The following is a 14,616-nucleotide window of genomic DNA, read 5'->3' on the forward strand; positions in this document are numbered from 1 at the left end:
TCCTTAGAGCTAGTGTGTTTAATATGCACAGTTGAGGGGGCGACGTCAGGCAGTTTCTTCATCCCGACTTATCCAGCTTTAATGAAATTTGTCTTTATAGGGTAAGGGTAAGGGTTAGGGTCCCATCCGTTCATCCATCACCTTCTTTCCAAACAAAAGATTATACAGACTCTCTTTACCAGAGTAAGGTAAACTAGACCTGTGGATAATGGAAAACTATTGGTAGTCCCTCTTGTAGCGTGTATGATATCCACGTCCTTCGACGGACTCTCAATAGAACCACCAGTGGCATTGCCGGCTTTATGCATGATTGCGTGCCGACGTATGAAAGCTGGGGGCTTGAAGATGGTACTTGAAATACAGGGCTAAGCCCTAACGCTGAAGAAGACGACATTTGCTGCAGAAGCTAAGAGACCTGAAAGATCTAGGGCTAATGGTGTAGTACCTGCGGAACATATATCAGTTGGACGGGAGAATCCCCAACGGTACCTCTTGTTACAATGAGCAACGCACAATTGAATTGTAGACAACATTCCCAGAACGTGAACGTGCGATTATACAGTTTCAAATCATCAGGCGCACACTACAAAACCACATTCAACCGTTTATTCAAATCAGCCGTCAGGAAAGATGGTTCAAATCCTCGAACAATTTTGGACATTTACTCTGGTCATGTCTGGTCACGTCTGGCGTCCTCAATTGAAGCACGTTGCAACCTATTTCTGCCTTTACAACTGAGCCCGTATCCGTGAAAGCTCATGTATTCTTACAGTGATTGGTGTACAAAAGCATCACAAGGCAGATAATGAAACTGTCACGTGACGGCTGTGGCCAAGGGTCATGGCAAACATGTCTTGTGCAAGCATTCCTACATGAAATTTGAACTTATGATTATTCAATGAAATACAATATATTTCAAAAGTGCAATTGAGCTCTGCCAGCCACTATGAAGACTGACACTTTTGATTGAGCGGGAGCCCGACGGACTGCGAAGCCGAATGTCCGATTACAGCTCAAAACATCATTGATCTCCCAACAGGAGAAGCTCAATGAATTCTGTATCAGAGCCACACGCATAAACGTGGACCATCTGAGGTAGGCTGGAAGCACAAATACGCTCCAGTGTAATTGACACAAAGCTTTCACCGGTTGGTGGCAGTTTGAGAAACCGCACTACCGTGGCCAGGGTTGGGGTTAGGGCTCCCGGTTCAAACTAGCTTCAGACGTTCCAGCTCAGGCCAGAGTGCTTCCATACCACCATCAATGCTAAAACCCTCATTACCAAGGACACGAAGTGTCGAGGATGCAAGTTTGCTTGCGTCGCCATTGTAACATACACATACAACAGCCTTCTGGCTTTCTCTTGCAGTACGCAGCCATCGAGCAACGTGAGGTGTGGCAACTGCGTTTTGAATCTGTATACATATCATGTGAACAGATTCCGCATCTCCAAAAAGGTCACCATCAGCTAGATTTGGCGTCAGACCGGCCAAGGGCACCGAGAACGAGCCCGGTATATGTCGAGCCTTGAAAGCGGACTGGCTACGGATGTCCAAGACTAGGACTGATGGTGAGATCACGCTGCAGGAATGGTGTGAGCAGCAGTCGACGTCGGTACGATGCTTTTCTGGGAAGAGGAGATTAACGATGAAAGAAATCCAGGAGCGACCCTTCGGTGGGCCTTGAACTGGGACTTCCTCGACCGTTTCGATGCTGACTTTGAGAGCATCCTTCTGGCATGACTGTAGTTTCGCCGTGCCAAAAATGACGTTGGCCGCTTTCCGCGCATCCAAGATCCATCTCTCATCATGTCGATTCTGGTCGCATTGCAAGAGTATCTGTCACGGTCATGTTAGTCAGATAATCCAAGGATTCTGCGAGTCTGTCTGACCTCATTCTCAATCGGAGGAAACTCTTCCGCTCCAAGCTTCTGATAGTAGATTGGCAGGTACTGGTACGGGAGATCGCTGCAAGTGAAGACGCATGAGATTTCTCCTGTTTGATCGTCTCTCAGCTGTACCAGGCTGTTGGTTTGCTTAAGCATGGAGATGCACTCGAGGAGTCCGTGAAGTGCCTCCCCTGAAGACGGGCCACAGATGAGTCCTTCCCGGGAGAGGCGCATGGACATGCGGTACGAGTCAACTGATGAGACTTCGACGCGGCTGTCAACTGTGCCTTGCCATGGAAAGCCGGAGGTGTGGAAGCCGTGAAAGTGTCTAGGTCCAGGTGTCGGGTCTCCGAATTTGTTGAAGACACTTCTTGATCGTTAATAACCGGGAGCTATGTCATTACATGCATAGACTGACCCAAGAATTTTGACAGATGGCTTGCGGGACTTTAAGTATACTCCCGTGCCCGTGATTACTCCTGATAATCTGTCAGTCAACTCAAAGAGAACTTGGGGTCTGCTGATCTCACCTCCAGTGCCGACGGTAGAGCAAAAGATGTTGATCTGAGGCAGCTGCCTGAAAATTTGGGGACCCGTCCAATCCTCATGAGCTCTCCAATTCTGTCATTTGTCAGCCCTTGGACGCTGCCAAAAAGCCAGGGCATCATACGTTCGGATTGTCATATTGCCCAGGGTAAACCATATCCTCATCCTGCGCTGCCCGACTCCGGAGCCTACACATGATGCCTGTGGGATCTGTCGGCTCTTGCTGCGCAAGGCCGCCGTAGAGACACCTGAGAAAAGCTCATGTCAGAGGAAAGACTCTCTCCACCCAGCTCTTGAAATCGAACTCACGGTCGGATACCAAAGAAACGAAGCAAATTCAGCGATTCTGGCGGTTTCTTGTTCGTCACATAGGCGTCCACATCTTCGTTTCCCCAGAGAGCCCTCGCAATAATCCCGAGAGATAGCACAGTCGACCCAGAGCTTGCCTCGACAATCTTTTTATCATGGGCGTGCGGCTTTTCTCGCAGCATCTTCAGGGCTACAAGTTACGTGTGTCACCTTCTGGCCGTACAAAGATGAGGAAATGGCAACGTACCTGGCAGAGACTTGACATTCTGCGCCGGCAGACAGGTGAGCATCTTTGCGTATATCCTGACTCCATCTTCTCGGAACGGGTTCAAACGGTCTGGAATCTCAACTAGGGGAAGAGGGGGGTTCTTGCCGGGGTCGAAGTAGTCAATGACTGAGCTTGGTCCGCTGAAGACATTGTCTTGGAAAGTCATTTTTCAAAAGAATAGAATGGACTTTGGTGACGAGTCTTAGAGTCCGTGAGGGATTCTGTGATAGCCACGTACCATCAAGGCCAGAAGCTACATTTCAAGACATCTCCGTCAAATAATTGACTTCATGTACCGCAGCCACGGCTACCATGGCGAGCCCAGATCCTTCAGCGGCTTACATGGTGCAATCTTCACTAGCTCGAACAGGCTGGAGGTACGACGTTCGGCATGCAGCCTCGGCTTTCCCTGATGTAACAGTGCAGCACAGTGCCAAGAGCCAAGAGCCCGTCTAGAAGTCTCGGCGGTTCCAATCTCACTCAGAGCCAATTACTAAACTTGCTCAATGAGCTGAGAATCTTCAGCCCCGCGAAGCGAAGCTGCACGATCCAGGGCTCACGAGGCAAAAGAACTTGCTCATTCACGGATCTAACAGCTCCTTTCGCGTACACGTGCCGAACCTTACTTGCCCCCTGGTCCCGATGGGATGGTCTGAGGCAGGGGTGAGTCATTTGGTGGGTGTCTTATGAGGATGTACCGGCCGCTGTCGATGGCATGAGTGACAGGAAGTCTATCAGGTCGCAATCTCGGTTATCTCTTCACGCCGTCGCGGAATTGTTGCTGTTGCTGCAAGTCGGTGGCGTTTCAAGTACACCATACAAGCAAAATGGCTAGCCTTGGGTGGAGTGTGATGCTCAGGGGAAATGATGGGACAGGTAAGCAACATGTCTTCGGCCTCATTTTCACTCCGAACTAACACGGAGGTCAGAGATAACACTGCAAGCCGTCCAGCCAAGCACAGGAACTGCCACTGCGCAAGAGGGCCAGAGCTACTGGCACCTGGATCTTGTGCTCATTGCCCAGCAAGAACCCGGCGAAAGTAGCTTCGTGGTCGACCAGAATGAGACGAATCTCGCCACTGATCTGCTGCAAAGCCTCTTCGAACAAGACCTCTCCCATTCCACCTTCCTGAAGTTGCTATTCTCAGCAGAGGCCGGCACCATAATCAGGTCGGACTTTCTTTCCTACAGGCTCCAGGGTTGCGAGGATGCTTATCAGGTCACGGGTTTCCTCACCCCATTGGCATCAGTAGCAGCAACAAGCCCAGACCAAGCTCTCAACGTCACCACAAAAGAAGGCTTCCTCTTCCTACTCCAAAGCTCAGTCGGCGGTGTCATCGCCCACTCCACCAACCCCAAGGACACACTCCAAGCCCTCCGCGCCCGTTTGGACAACGAGTTCACTAAGCGACTCTCCATCCCCTGGACAGTCCCACAGAGACTAACACAGAAACGCGTCTTTTGGGTCCAAGGCCGCGCCAATATCGAAGCAAGCCGGCAATTTTACCAAGCTGCCCACGCCCTCGGCATCACCCTCGTCGTTCTCGACGAGCCGGGCCACTGGCTCGAAGACGACGCCGGCCCGCACGCGCTCTACCGCGAGGCCTTTGTCCCCGTCAGCATCGCAGCGAATGAGGGGCTTACCCAGCGCGTCGTCGACGCCGTGCGGGCGTATCCGCATCCAGTCCACGGGGTAGTGTGTATCAGTGATGTGCGGTTGCCCCTCGTCGCACGTGCGTGTGAGATTTTGGGGCTGCCTACGTCCAGTTCAGCAGCGTACACCAGGGCGGGGAATAAGGGAATCTCAAGGGAAATTGAGGCCGCTGCGTCTGGGGAAGAAGACGGGTTTGTCCTGCACACGGCGGAAGATCTCGACGTGGTACTGGCAGAGAAGGGGAAGATACTGAGGTATCCTCTGATCGTCAAGCCTTGCACCGGCTGGAACAGCGACTGCGTAATGAAAGTGCGCAACGAGAGCGAGCTGCGGGCTGCTGTGAAGCGCGCATCGGATCGACATGCTGCATCTGCGGCACGGAGCACGAGCGTGGTGATCGAACCGTACATCGACGGGCCCGAGATTGACGCAAACTTCATCGTGTTAGACGGAGAAGTGCTCTTCTGTGACGTGACGGACGACTTTCCCTGCTCCGCCGACATCCCAGGGATGGACGGAAGCAAAGCTGCCAACTTCATGGAGACACTCATGGACGTGCCCTCGGCACTGCCCGACGAGGAGAGAGCCATGATGCGGGACTCGCTGGCCGAAAGCATCGCGCGTCTTGGGTTCGAGTCCGGCGTGTTCCACTGCGAGGCCAGGGTCCGCGGGTCGCGGGCGTACTATGCAGTCGACCCTGATGAAGGCATCCTCGACCTGCGTGTTCGCGAAGATGCTCCCGCTGAAGCTCCGTCTTGCTACTTGCACGAGGTTAACGCGCGCCCGCCGGGGTACATCAACTGCGTGGCAGCCCTCCTCGCCCACGGGGTCGATTACTACGCCATACGGCTGCTGCTCAGTCTCGGCCCGGAGGAAGATGCGCGAGTTCGGGCGCTATCGAAGTCTTTTCTGCATGGCGTCCCTCAGCATACGCTAGGCATCTCGGTGCTCGCTCCTACTAAGGCAGGAGTTATGGGGTCTGTTGATGCTGTGAAGGAGTTCCTCAAGGCGAACCCTGATCTAGAGCGCCATGTTGTGCATTATCAGACTGTGAAAGAGAAGGGGGAGGTGGTGCAGGGACCGGAATCGAGCGAGTTGTGGTGCATCGGGTACGTGATTGTTGCGAGCAGGAAGGGAAGAAAGGAGTGTTTGAGACTGGATCGTGAGATTAGAGAGCGGTTTACGTACAAACTCATGGACGACTGAAGTCCTTTGGGAATCAAAAACAGTATTGTATCCTGTGGCTAAGACCTATCTACCACGCAAATGCTTCGTCCACCAAAACGTAAGGCCTGCTCCTCGAATCGTTCCTGGTGATTTCAACAATCTTACTACGTACATCATCCGCCATGCTGGGCGGGCCGCAGACGACAACAGCCAGCGCACCACCAGCGACAGCAGTCATCTCCTTCGTGAGGATAGTATCCAACTTCAGTCTTTCTCCGACGACGGTCTCGACCTTGACACTGCTAGGGAGGTTCTGGATGGCTGGAGCCAGAGCTGTGATGAGGCCTTGGTGGCGGCTGGACCAAAACAACGACGTACTACCCGCAGTAGGGCGGTTGCGGACAAAAGGGAGGCACGCAGTAATTCCCACGCCGCCGGCGATGCAGATCATATCGGTGCAATGGGCGATTTGTGCCGAGACGTGACCTGAATGTTCGTAGGGGCCTTCGAGGAGGACGCGAATGCGGGTGGAGTGGGATGCCTTGGCAGCTAGGGCACGCGTCATGCCGCTGCGGGTGCGAGAATAAAAGACTGTGGTATCTGTGCTCCCTCGTGCGGGTGTAGTGACTGTATTCTGTTGGGCGTTGATGCCCTTTTCGGGGTCAGCTTCGACAGTCGGCGACTCAGCCTCCGTCTTGTCATCCCTGACCGGAGTCGAGACTGGAGATTCTGGAGTCCTCGACTCAGTAATGACGTCGTTCAGTCCGGAATATGCGACAGAAAACGGATGCGTCTCCCAGAAACGCCAGCTGAGAGTCGGGAACCCGAGATAGACCACCCCGCCATCGAGGCGTTTCCCCTCCACCTCGATGCGGATGTATTCACCGTCGACGTCATCAACCGTGGTGATTTTGGCCCATTTGAGACCCTGCCAGAAAGTGCGGACAAGACGGAAAAGGCGGTCGGCGCCCCAGATCCCGCCGGCGACGAAAATCCAGATCTCGTAGCCCCAATTGTACTCGTAGACGTACCAGATGTGGTAGTAGTATCCGACAATGAAGAGGAGCGACAGAACGACATGAGACGCGAGGAAGAACTCGTAGAAGCGCTGACGCACCCACAGCAAAGAGAAGGGCAGGATGGCGCTCACGGCGACGGTGCCAACGATGCCCCAGATCCAGTAATCGCGGGCAAGCTCGGCCTCGTAGGTGCCTTGGAGGATGTAGTTGGCGAGGAGCATAAAGGAATGGACGATGGTGTGGAAGATGGCCCAGTAGGCTAGCCAGCGGTGAAGGAGTAGATAAGTGCTGTAGCTCCAGTCTGTGAGATAAAGCAGGACGTTGTTGCGGGCGGCGAAGAGGAACAGAGCTACAAAGTTGCCCATGGCCATTACACCGGCACGATTGCCGATGATGCTGATGCTCTGCATCTTCAGAGATGTGAAGCTGGCTTGTGGCTGGTGGATCGTGTATGGGCCGAGCCAGAGGATGATGTTGAGGAAGCTGAGTACGAAGATGTATAAGGCCTGGCCACGGGTGGGAATGTTGCCGATCCCGGCGACAGGCTCGCGGTGACGGCGACCGAAGGTGGCAGGATGAATCAGCAAAGTCTGCCAGTACGTCCAGGCAAAGTTCTTTGTGAAACCTGGGATGAAGCGGAGCGTCGAGAGGGCGACGGGGAGGAGGACGGCGACCAGAGTAATGACAATAGTGACAGTCGAGTGGCCTGCCTCGTTCGTCTCAAAGTCGTGCATGTAGTTCCACTGTAGCTGCCACTCGGTGGGACCGACGAAGCTGGTGGTATTGAGAGGCTTGGAACCACCCGCTGCCTTGGGGAGAGGGCTAGAGACATTGAACACCGTCAGGCCGTCGGCTGAATCCATCGACATGTCCCCATGGCGGGCCGCAAGTCGTACTGTAGGAACTCTTCGGTGGTTGGTGTGTCCTCCGCTCTCGGAATCAGAAGACGAGGAGTTGGTGTTTTGAGCAGCCTTTGATTCTTCCTCGCGCGCAGCAGCCAGAGCCTCCTGGTATGACATGGCTGGGGTGTATTTGTAGTTGCCCAGTGTGCCGGTCCCGAGATGGGATGCCCAGTAGTCTTCCAGCTTGGCCATCGGCGGGTTCTCGCTCAGCGGGCAGTAGGTATCGATGCAGAGCGCCATAGTGAGCAGGAAGACGTGATCCGAGACGAAACATTTCGGCGGCGTCGAGACTGGATTGTGGGCTGTGCCGTGGTTCGCGCTCGAGTCGACGGGCGTGCAGGCGAGAGTTTGCTTTCTGATGACATTGCGACATGCAAAGGAGCAGGTAGGGTCGTAGAGGGTCTTGCCCCAGCCGATGAGGCCGGTGCCGTCGGCATGGACGCCGATGGCGTAAAGGGCTATGGCGAGCCCGGATCCGAACAGACGTGATACGGGCGCCATCTCGTTGCACGCAAGTTTGATAGTCTTGTTGAAGAGGCGAAGGTGCTGCAAGGCAAAAGGTGGAATGCGAACAAGGCAGATGCGAGAAGTGTTATATACCAGCGTGGCATCGAATGAGACCGACATGGGGGTCTGCAGGCCTGGAATGGCTTGGCCAACGCCACAAGAGCAAGTTTTCCCGGGCATCACATGTTGGCCCTGGTACTGTGCAGCCAAACACGGGGTCTTGATTTGATATTTATGTTGGTTCTATCGCTTCCTACAATTCTTGCGCAAGTATTGACATTTAGTCTCTAGGCTAAAGTGTTTGTTGGACCGGTCTTATCATCTGCATCCAGCCGACAGATGATTTCTGTGCATATCAACAGTCTCCAAGCATCCTCGGCGTCAATGAACCGCTGCATATTCACGCGGAGCACATCTATCTGCTCCGCTGTGTACCCAAACTTGGCCGCCGCCCGACGATACTCAGAGTTCTCGTCGGCGAGAATATCCAGCATGGACCCTGCATATGCAAACCTCTCCTCGGGCGTGATATTCGACAGCACGCTCGCCGACGCCGTGATCTGATCCCTTCGGAACCCGGCTTCCAGCGCCTTGTGGATCAGCCGGCGCCCGGTCTGCGTCTCTAGCCCGTTCATCCTGTAAATGCGCTCCTGCAGCTCCGCGTTCTCGGGACACGGCGGCCACAGCACCTGCGACTGCGTATCCCCGTCGCGACATGCCACGATGCCGCCCTTGGGCTTCGCGAGCAGCCGCATCTGTCTCAGCACGGGGGCGTTCTCGGGGATGCAGATGAGCGTGGTGTGTTCATGGACGACGTCGAACTTGGCCTCCATCTCGGCGGGAGTGAGAAACGTCTCGGGGCGGAGTATGTCGCCCTGGCGGAACTCTACGCGTGTGCCTGGAGCGAGGGCCTCGACACTGGCCTGGTTGCGCTCCGTCACCTCGGCGCTCTGGTCGACGCCAATGATTGTGGCCTGGGGGAAGTGCCGCGCCAGGTCGAGGGTGATGCTACCTGGGCCGCAGCCAACGTCCAGGAGGGAGAAGGTGGGCGGCAGCGACTTCAGCGTCGGTAGGAGATACTGCAGACATGTCGAGACGTTCCGCAGCTCGAACAGCTTGATGGTACCCTGCTTGAACCCGATGTGGTACGTGGATGATTGGTCACTCGACGCCATGGCTACTCGTCTTGTCTGTTCCGGTGTTTGCTGTCATTCATTTTGGTTCCATCTTAATAAGTACATCACTGATTCTTCTCTCATCGCCTAGATGGCTGGTGAGCAATTTGTCCTTCGAGTTGGACGTGGTATTTTCCGGAGTCTCGTCGCCCGTTGGCGCCTCCTTCTACATTCGGCCTTCCGTGAGCATGTTTGAGGTTGTTTATTCCTTTTGGTCGCTTGGCATCTGCTTGGCAAATGTTGGCATTACCTTGGCATCAGCCTATGCACAGTACGATTAACACGGAGACAGACCGCCCCTGATGCAACATGAACCAATCTGAGGACCGCTTCCAAAATGCCAGGCTTGGTCGCAGAATGATTGATCAGCTGGAGAAAGACTCATAGGTCAAGAGTAAAATTGCTCGCTCATGATCCGATGGCCAGTCGCGGACCAAGACTGCCAACATGGGTATTGCGACGCAGACGAGTCCGTTAGCTGAAGCGCAAGCTGTCGATTACGCCCCCCGTGATGCAACGAGCGACGAGATAGAGAACCTCCCTCATATTGTCGATACTCTACCACCAGAAGCATGGGTGGCCGCTCTGATTGGTGCCTCAGAGCGGTTTAGCTATTACTGCTTTGTCTCCATATGGCGTAAGTCACATGCTTTCAAGAACTGTCCTTGACTTTTCAACATGCGTATAGGATCACCAACACTGACAGTCTAGAAAACTACATACAAAATGATAGAGGATCTAAACATGTACCTGGAGCGCTTGGGCTTGGCCAGTCGACAGCTACGGCAATATCCAACGGCTTCTTCATCTTTCTCTTCCTGATGCCGAGTTGTTTTGCAGTCATCTCCGATATCTGGCTTGGACGCTACAAGACCCTTTTACTAGGGCTTGTGTAAGTTACACTTTGGATTCATAGACTGAGTTGTCATGCATGGAAGCTAACCGGAGTTCAGTTTATCTCTTTGCGGCTCACTCGTCATGTTCGCGTCAGCTTTACCGTCTTCCCTTGACAACGGTGCAGGTCTGCCCGGTCTGGTCGTCGCCATGATCCTGATAGGACTCGGTGTCGGTGCTACTAAAGCAACCATCTCCCCTTTCATTGGTGAGATAATCTCTTCAGTTTGTATTCGAGAAACAATACAAGAGAAGCCAATTGACGATTGCCTTAGGCGATCAATACAAGCAGAAGACTCCCCAACTTGTCCGGCAGAAAGATGGATTACCTGCAGTGGTTGACGGTACCAGAACGCTTCAGTTCCTCTACAACGCCTTTTATTGGTAAGACGCCGATGATGAGTAGCACTCTTACTTCGCTTAACAATTCATCTTCCTCAGGTTCACAAACATCGCTTCCCTCTCATCCATCCCCGCCACGTTTTTGGAAAGAGAGTTTGGCTTTTGGACGGCATATCTCATGGCAGCTATTTCTGTGATGGCGGCGGTTAGTCTTTTGCTCATTTTTAAATCACGACTGGGTAAATAGGTTCATCTTCAAGATGACCAAAGCATCTGCTGACAGCAAAATGTGAAGTCAAGATCCGGCCAGGGGAAAACAATCTCCCCAAAGCCATCAAAGTCATGTCAATTGCAGCACGGAACGGTTTCAATCTCGACCACGCCAAACAGTCCTACCAAATGGAAGCCCACGGTGCCTCGTTTCCGTGGGGGGACAAATTCGTGGATGAGTTGAGGCGCGGTCTCCTCGCATGTCGCGTCATGTGCGTTCTCACCAACATCAGACCTCTGTTGACGTACTAACAGTCCCCCAGCTTCTGTTTCGCCTTCTTCTATCTGGCCATCACCCAGATGTTCAACAATCTCATCTCACAAGCAGGGCAGATGCAGCTCCACGGCGTGCCGAACGACATGCTCCAAGCCATGGCCGGAGTCGCCTGCGTGATTTTCGGGCCCATAATCCAGGCACTGTACAACTTCCTCGCGAAACGCCGTATCTCTTTCGGTCCCATGGCTCGTATAGCAGTGGCCTTTCTCATCTGCGGCGGAGGAATGGGCTATGCCGCAGGACTGCAGAAGATGATCTATAGCACGGGACCCTGCTTTGACGCACCTCGCGCATGCGCTGCTTCAGACGGTGGACGTCTTCCTAACGAGGTTAATGTCTGGTTGCAACTACCGGTCTACGTGGCCCTGGCCATTGCCGAGATCTTTGGATTGGTGACTGCGAGCGAGTATGCGTACTCCAAAGCGCCTAAAAACATGAAGAGCATCGTGCAGGCCATGGTCCAGCTCAGTGCGTGCCTTGGCTCGCTTATGGCTATGGCCCTTAGCCCGGTATCCCGGGATCCCCATCTTGTCGTGGTTTACGCTGTCATTGCCGGGGTCATGGGAGCTTGTTCCGTGCTTTTTTGGTGGAAGTTTCGGAAGTACGACGCGGTAGACCGCGAGTTGAACGATCTAGACAACGATGATGAGGGGTCTGGAGTGACAAGCACGCAAGAAGATATCAAGGAACGCACTTAGACTTCGTTGAAGAACCCTGGTTGATTTCTGCAGAACCTTGGACAGATCGGCCCTTGAGATATCACGGATCTTTAGGCATGATGCCAACGTTGATATCGGAAGTGCATAGTGTTATGTGACAAAACTCGAGGTGTCAGGTATGAAGACAGAAGCTCACTGATCATGTATCATTTTCCGGTTGTCTGGGTATATTCTTGCCACCCAAATTCAAATGAGCATATGGAACAGCGACGTGTAACTTTGGCCTGAAACAGATCACAACATGAGACTTCAATGACTTTGATACGGTCTGATCAGCCCAATGCGCAGGCAGTCATCATTCATAATAATTAGGTAGGTAGACTCGTCTACAGCTTTGCCGATGAAAGTCGCATTCACTTGGTCAACTAGTCAACTAATCTTTAAAACGAGTTGAGTTAAGCTTGCCACAGAGCATCTTGGGGCCTGCACTATAACAAGTGTTACCGGTTACTGATGACCAACCTGAAAACTACAGTTTCGCACCTATGCGCCCAGCTTCCTCGACTATACTAGATGCGTTCTTATTTTTCGCTAGCCTCTATCTTGACAATCGTTGAGTGGGACAAACCACCGGAAACGCAAACTGATATCTTCAATTCGAATTCAAACTATGATCCTACGGTTTTATGTTAAATCTTACCCATCTCTAGTCTCAGGACTCCCGCAATACCACCAACATAGCTGAGGCGGGCTAAACTCAGCATCAGGATGAGCAAAAGACGCGATCTCACAACTCTCAACTTCCGGTAACACAACCCTTCCACCTCTACCTCAGCTCAACACGAAGTACTCAACGAAAATCAGGTTCGGAATCCAAGAGATGAACCCTGTAATCGACAGCGCAAACTTCACCTCCATCCCGGCCACAATCATCAACGGAAGCTGCCACCTCAACATGACCGCCGCATACGTGCACGCAAAGTTCCTCGTCATCCAGCCCATATGCCCCTTCACATCCCCCCTCTTCACCGCCACAATACTCCTGCGCAGCGTCTCCAGCCACGCACACGCCAGCGCGGCAAACCCCACCCGCCCCCACGGCAGCGCGAGACTGTGGAACGTGACATAGAACGCGGCCACCCCGCCGGCCGCCACGGCCGCGGCGTACACCCAGCCGAGCCACTTGTGGAACGTCGGATACGCGTGGCGCAGCGAGGGGAGGAACTGGAACGGCCCGAGGCCCATGGCGATGAAGGAGCCGAAGATGTGGACGCAGCCGCCTGTGGAGGCGAGGATACGGGCTTTGATCTGGGGGTCGCCTGGGGTGAGGCCCGTGAAGAAGAGGGCGCCGTGGAGGGAGATGAGGAAGGAGGGGATGGCGAGGAGCCACCACTGCGGGCTCGGGAGCTGGAGGCGCGGGTTTTTGGTGGTGGTGTTGGCTTGGCGGATGGTGGATTTTGTGATGTCGTTGGAGAAGGGGGTGTCGGGTTGGGTAGGGGCCGTGTCTTTCCCCGGTGTCTTTCGGTGGGAGATGGAAGCGTTCAACATCTTTGATGGTTGATTGGTATCGTATTATGAAGTTCGGCCAATGATGTTGGTTAAGATGCGATGGGATTGAATATTGCTTGATTGGCGTGCTTATGGAAATGTTCGCCGGAGAGGTTGTTGTCGATGGTATTTAGATATATCGCGGAAGGTGGGTTTTCTCCGTGCGGAGGTTTTCGGGGTCACGGACTTTGCCGCTCGCCGGCCGGGGCCTGGTCCCCGCTCGGCAGTTGAAATAGTCGGCCGGCGTTGAGTCAAGCCTTGCTCAGCTCAATATTTTGCTTTCGGACGGATGGAGAGGCTCCAAAATCATCATGCTATGATGTGGACCGACAGACCTTGGCAGAGTAATCGGTATTTACATCTGTATGATTTGTCGTCTCATAAGGCGTAGCTACCGATTCTCTCGATGTTGATCTCGCTTCCGCGAATAGGAGATGGACAGAGCCATCTCAAGTGTGGAGACGCCGGAGTGCCCCGGTGAGCTACTCGGAGCGGCCCGGACATGGACTTTTCTGGTTGGCCGCTCCGATTATTTTTGATCTCTATATGTTGACAGGCCCTGCCACTCAGCTGCCACTCCTATGGCCTACTAGTAAGTGCTAGAGGCTACTATATAGCCCTCTCTAACGCCTTAGCGTCTAGCTAGTTCTTCTCTATAGTATATTATAGTTATTACTATATTCTTAAGTTATAAGTTTAGCTTTATTAAATTAACTTTAAAAATATTAATTTTAAAGTCTTTTTAACTACTTTAAGTTTATAATAATCTTTTTAATTATCTCTATTATTTTATTATTCTTTTTATATATAAATTAGCTAATTTTATTACTAATTACTTTATCTATTTATTTTCCTAATTTTTAATATATTCTAATATATTATAATAAAGATTTTATTATATTTATTTTTAATTAAGTATATATAGATAAGTTTATTACCTTATAAATTAAACTCCTCTTAATAAACGCTTTATATTATTAATCTCTCTTATTATAACTTTTTACCTCTTTTATCTTATTATTATAAATAAGCTATTACTATAACTAATATTACTATAAAAATAACTTTTATTAATATATTAAAACTATATAATAAATCTAACTAGATAACCTAAAAAGTCTTTATTAATACTATATTTTAAACTACTTAAGTTAATAACTATATTATTAAGAATATTTTTAAACTTAATAT

At 52.0% G+C, this 14,616-nt stretch overlaps 6 protein-coding genes across 6 annotated transcripts; 2 read left to right on the plus strand and 4 right to left on the minus strand.

Annotated features, from left to right (window-relative positions):
* Window positions 1-1,208: 1,208 nt before the first annotated feature.
* Window positions 1,209-3,177, minus strand: cysM-2 (Cysteine synthase B; the record flags this gene model as incomplete). Its single annotated transcript, XM_036641099.1, has 7 exons — window positions 1,209-1,838; window positions 1,892-2,255; window positions 2,307-2,367; window positions 2,419-2,509; window positions 2,559-2,682; window positions 2,744-2,933; window positions 2,991-3,177. 7 exons carry the CDS (start codon window positions 3,175-3,177, stop codon window positions 1,209-1,211), a joined length of 1,647 nt encoding a protein of 548 aa, XP_036492966.1.
* Window positions 3,178-3,838: 661 nt separating this feature from the next.
* On the plus strand, window positions 3,839-5,871 carry fmpC (Fumipyrrole biosynthesis protein C; the record flags this gene model as incomplete). Its single annotated transcript, XM_036641100.1, has 2 exons — window positions 3,839-3,887; window positions 3,941-5,871. 2 exons carry the CDS (start codon window positions 3,839-3,841, stop codon window positions 5,869-5,871), a joined length of 1,980 nt encoding a protein of 659 aa, XP_036492967.1.
* A 49-nt stretch (window positions 5,872-5,920) lies between these two features.
* freB-6 (Ferric/cupric reductase transmembrane component B) lies at window positions 5,921-8,254 on the minus strand (the record flags this gene model as incomplete). The annotated part of the gene is made up of 1 exon (XM_036641101.1): window positions 5,921-8,254. One exon carries the CDS (start codon window positions 8,252-8,254, stop codon window positions 5,921-5,923), a length of 2,334 nt encoding a protein of 777 aa, XP_036492968.1.
* Window positions 8,255-8,547: 293 nt separating this feature from the next.
* On the minus strand, window positions 8,548-9,435 carry CGCS363_v009253 (putative methyltransferase; the record flags this gene model as incomplete). Its single annotated transcript, XM_036641102.1, has 1 exon — window positions 8,548-9,435. The coding sequence occupies one exon, from the start codon at window positions 9,433-9,435 to the stop codon at window positions 8,548-8,550; it is 888 nt and encodes a 295-aa protein (XP_036492969.1).
* A 447-nt stretch (window positions 9,436-9,882) lies between these two features.
* PTR2-2 (Peptide transporter PTR2) lies at window positions 9,883-11,916 on the plus strand (the record flags this gene model as incomplete). The annotated part of the gene is made up of 7 exons (XM_036641103.1): window positions 9,883-10,072; window positions 10,147-10,327; window positions 10,389-10,537; window positions 10,605-10,713; window positions 10,771-10,910; window positions 10,967-11,153; window positions 11,205-11,916. 7 exons carry the CDS (start codon window positions 9,883-9,885, stop codon window positions 11,914-11,916), a joined length of 1,668 nt encoding a protein of 555 aa, XP_036492962.1.
* A 792-nt stretch (window positions 11,917-12,708) lies between these two features.
* CGCS363_v009255 (uncharacterized protein) lies at window positions 12,709-13,425 on the minus strand (the record flags this gene model as incomplete). Its single annotated transcript, XM_036641104.1, has 1 exon — window positions 12,709-13,425. The coding sequence occupies one exon, from the start codon at window positions 13,423-13,425 to the stop codon at window positions 12,709-12,711; it is 717 nt and encodes a 238-aa protein (XP_036492963.1).
* Window positions 13,426-14,616: the final 1,191 nt, after the last annotated feature.

Source organism: Colletotrichum siamense (genome assembly GCF_013390195.1).
Source record: "Colletotrichum siamense strain Cg363 chromosome Unknown KSG_Cg363_contig06, whole genome shotgun sequence".
Lineage (NCBI taxonomy): Eukaryota > Fungi > Ascomycota > Sordariomycetes > Glomerellales > Glomerellaceae > Colletotrichum > Colletotrichum siamense.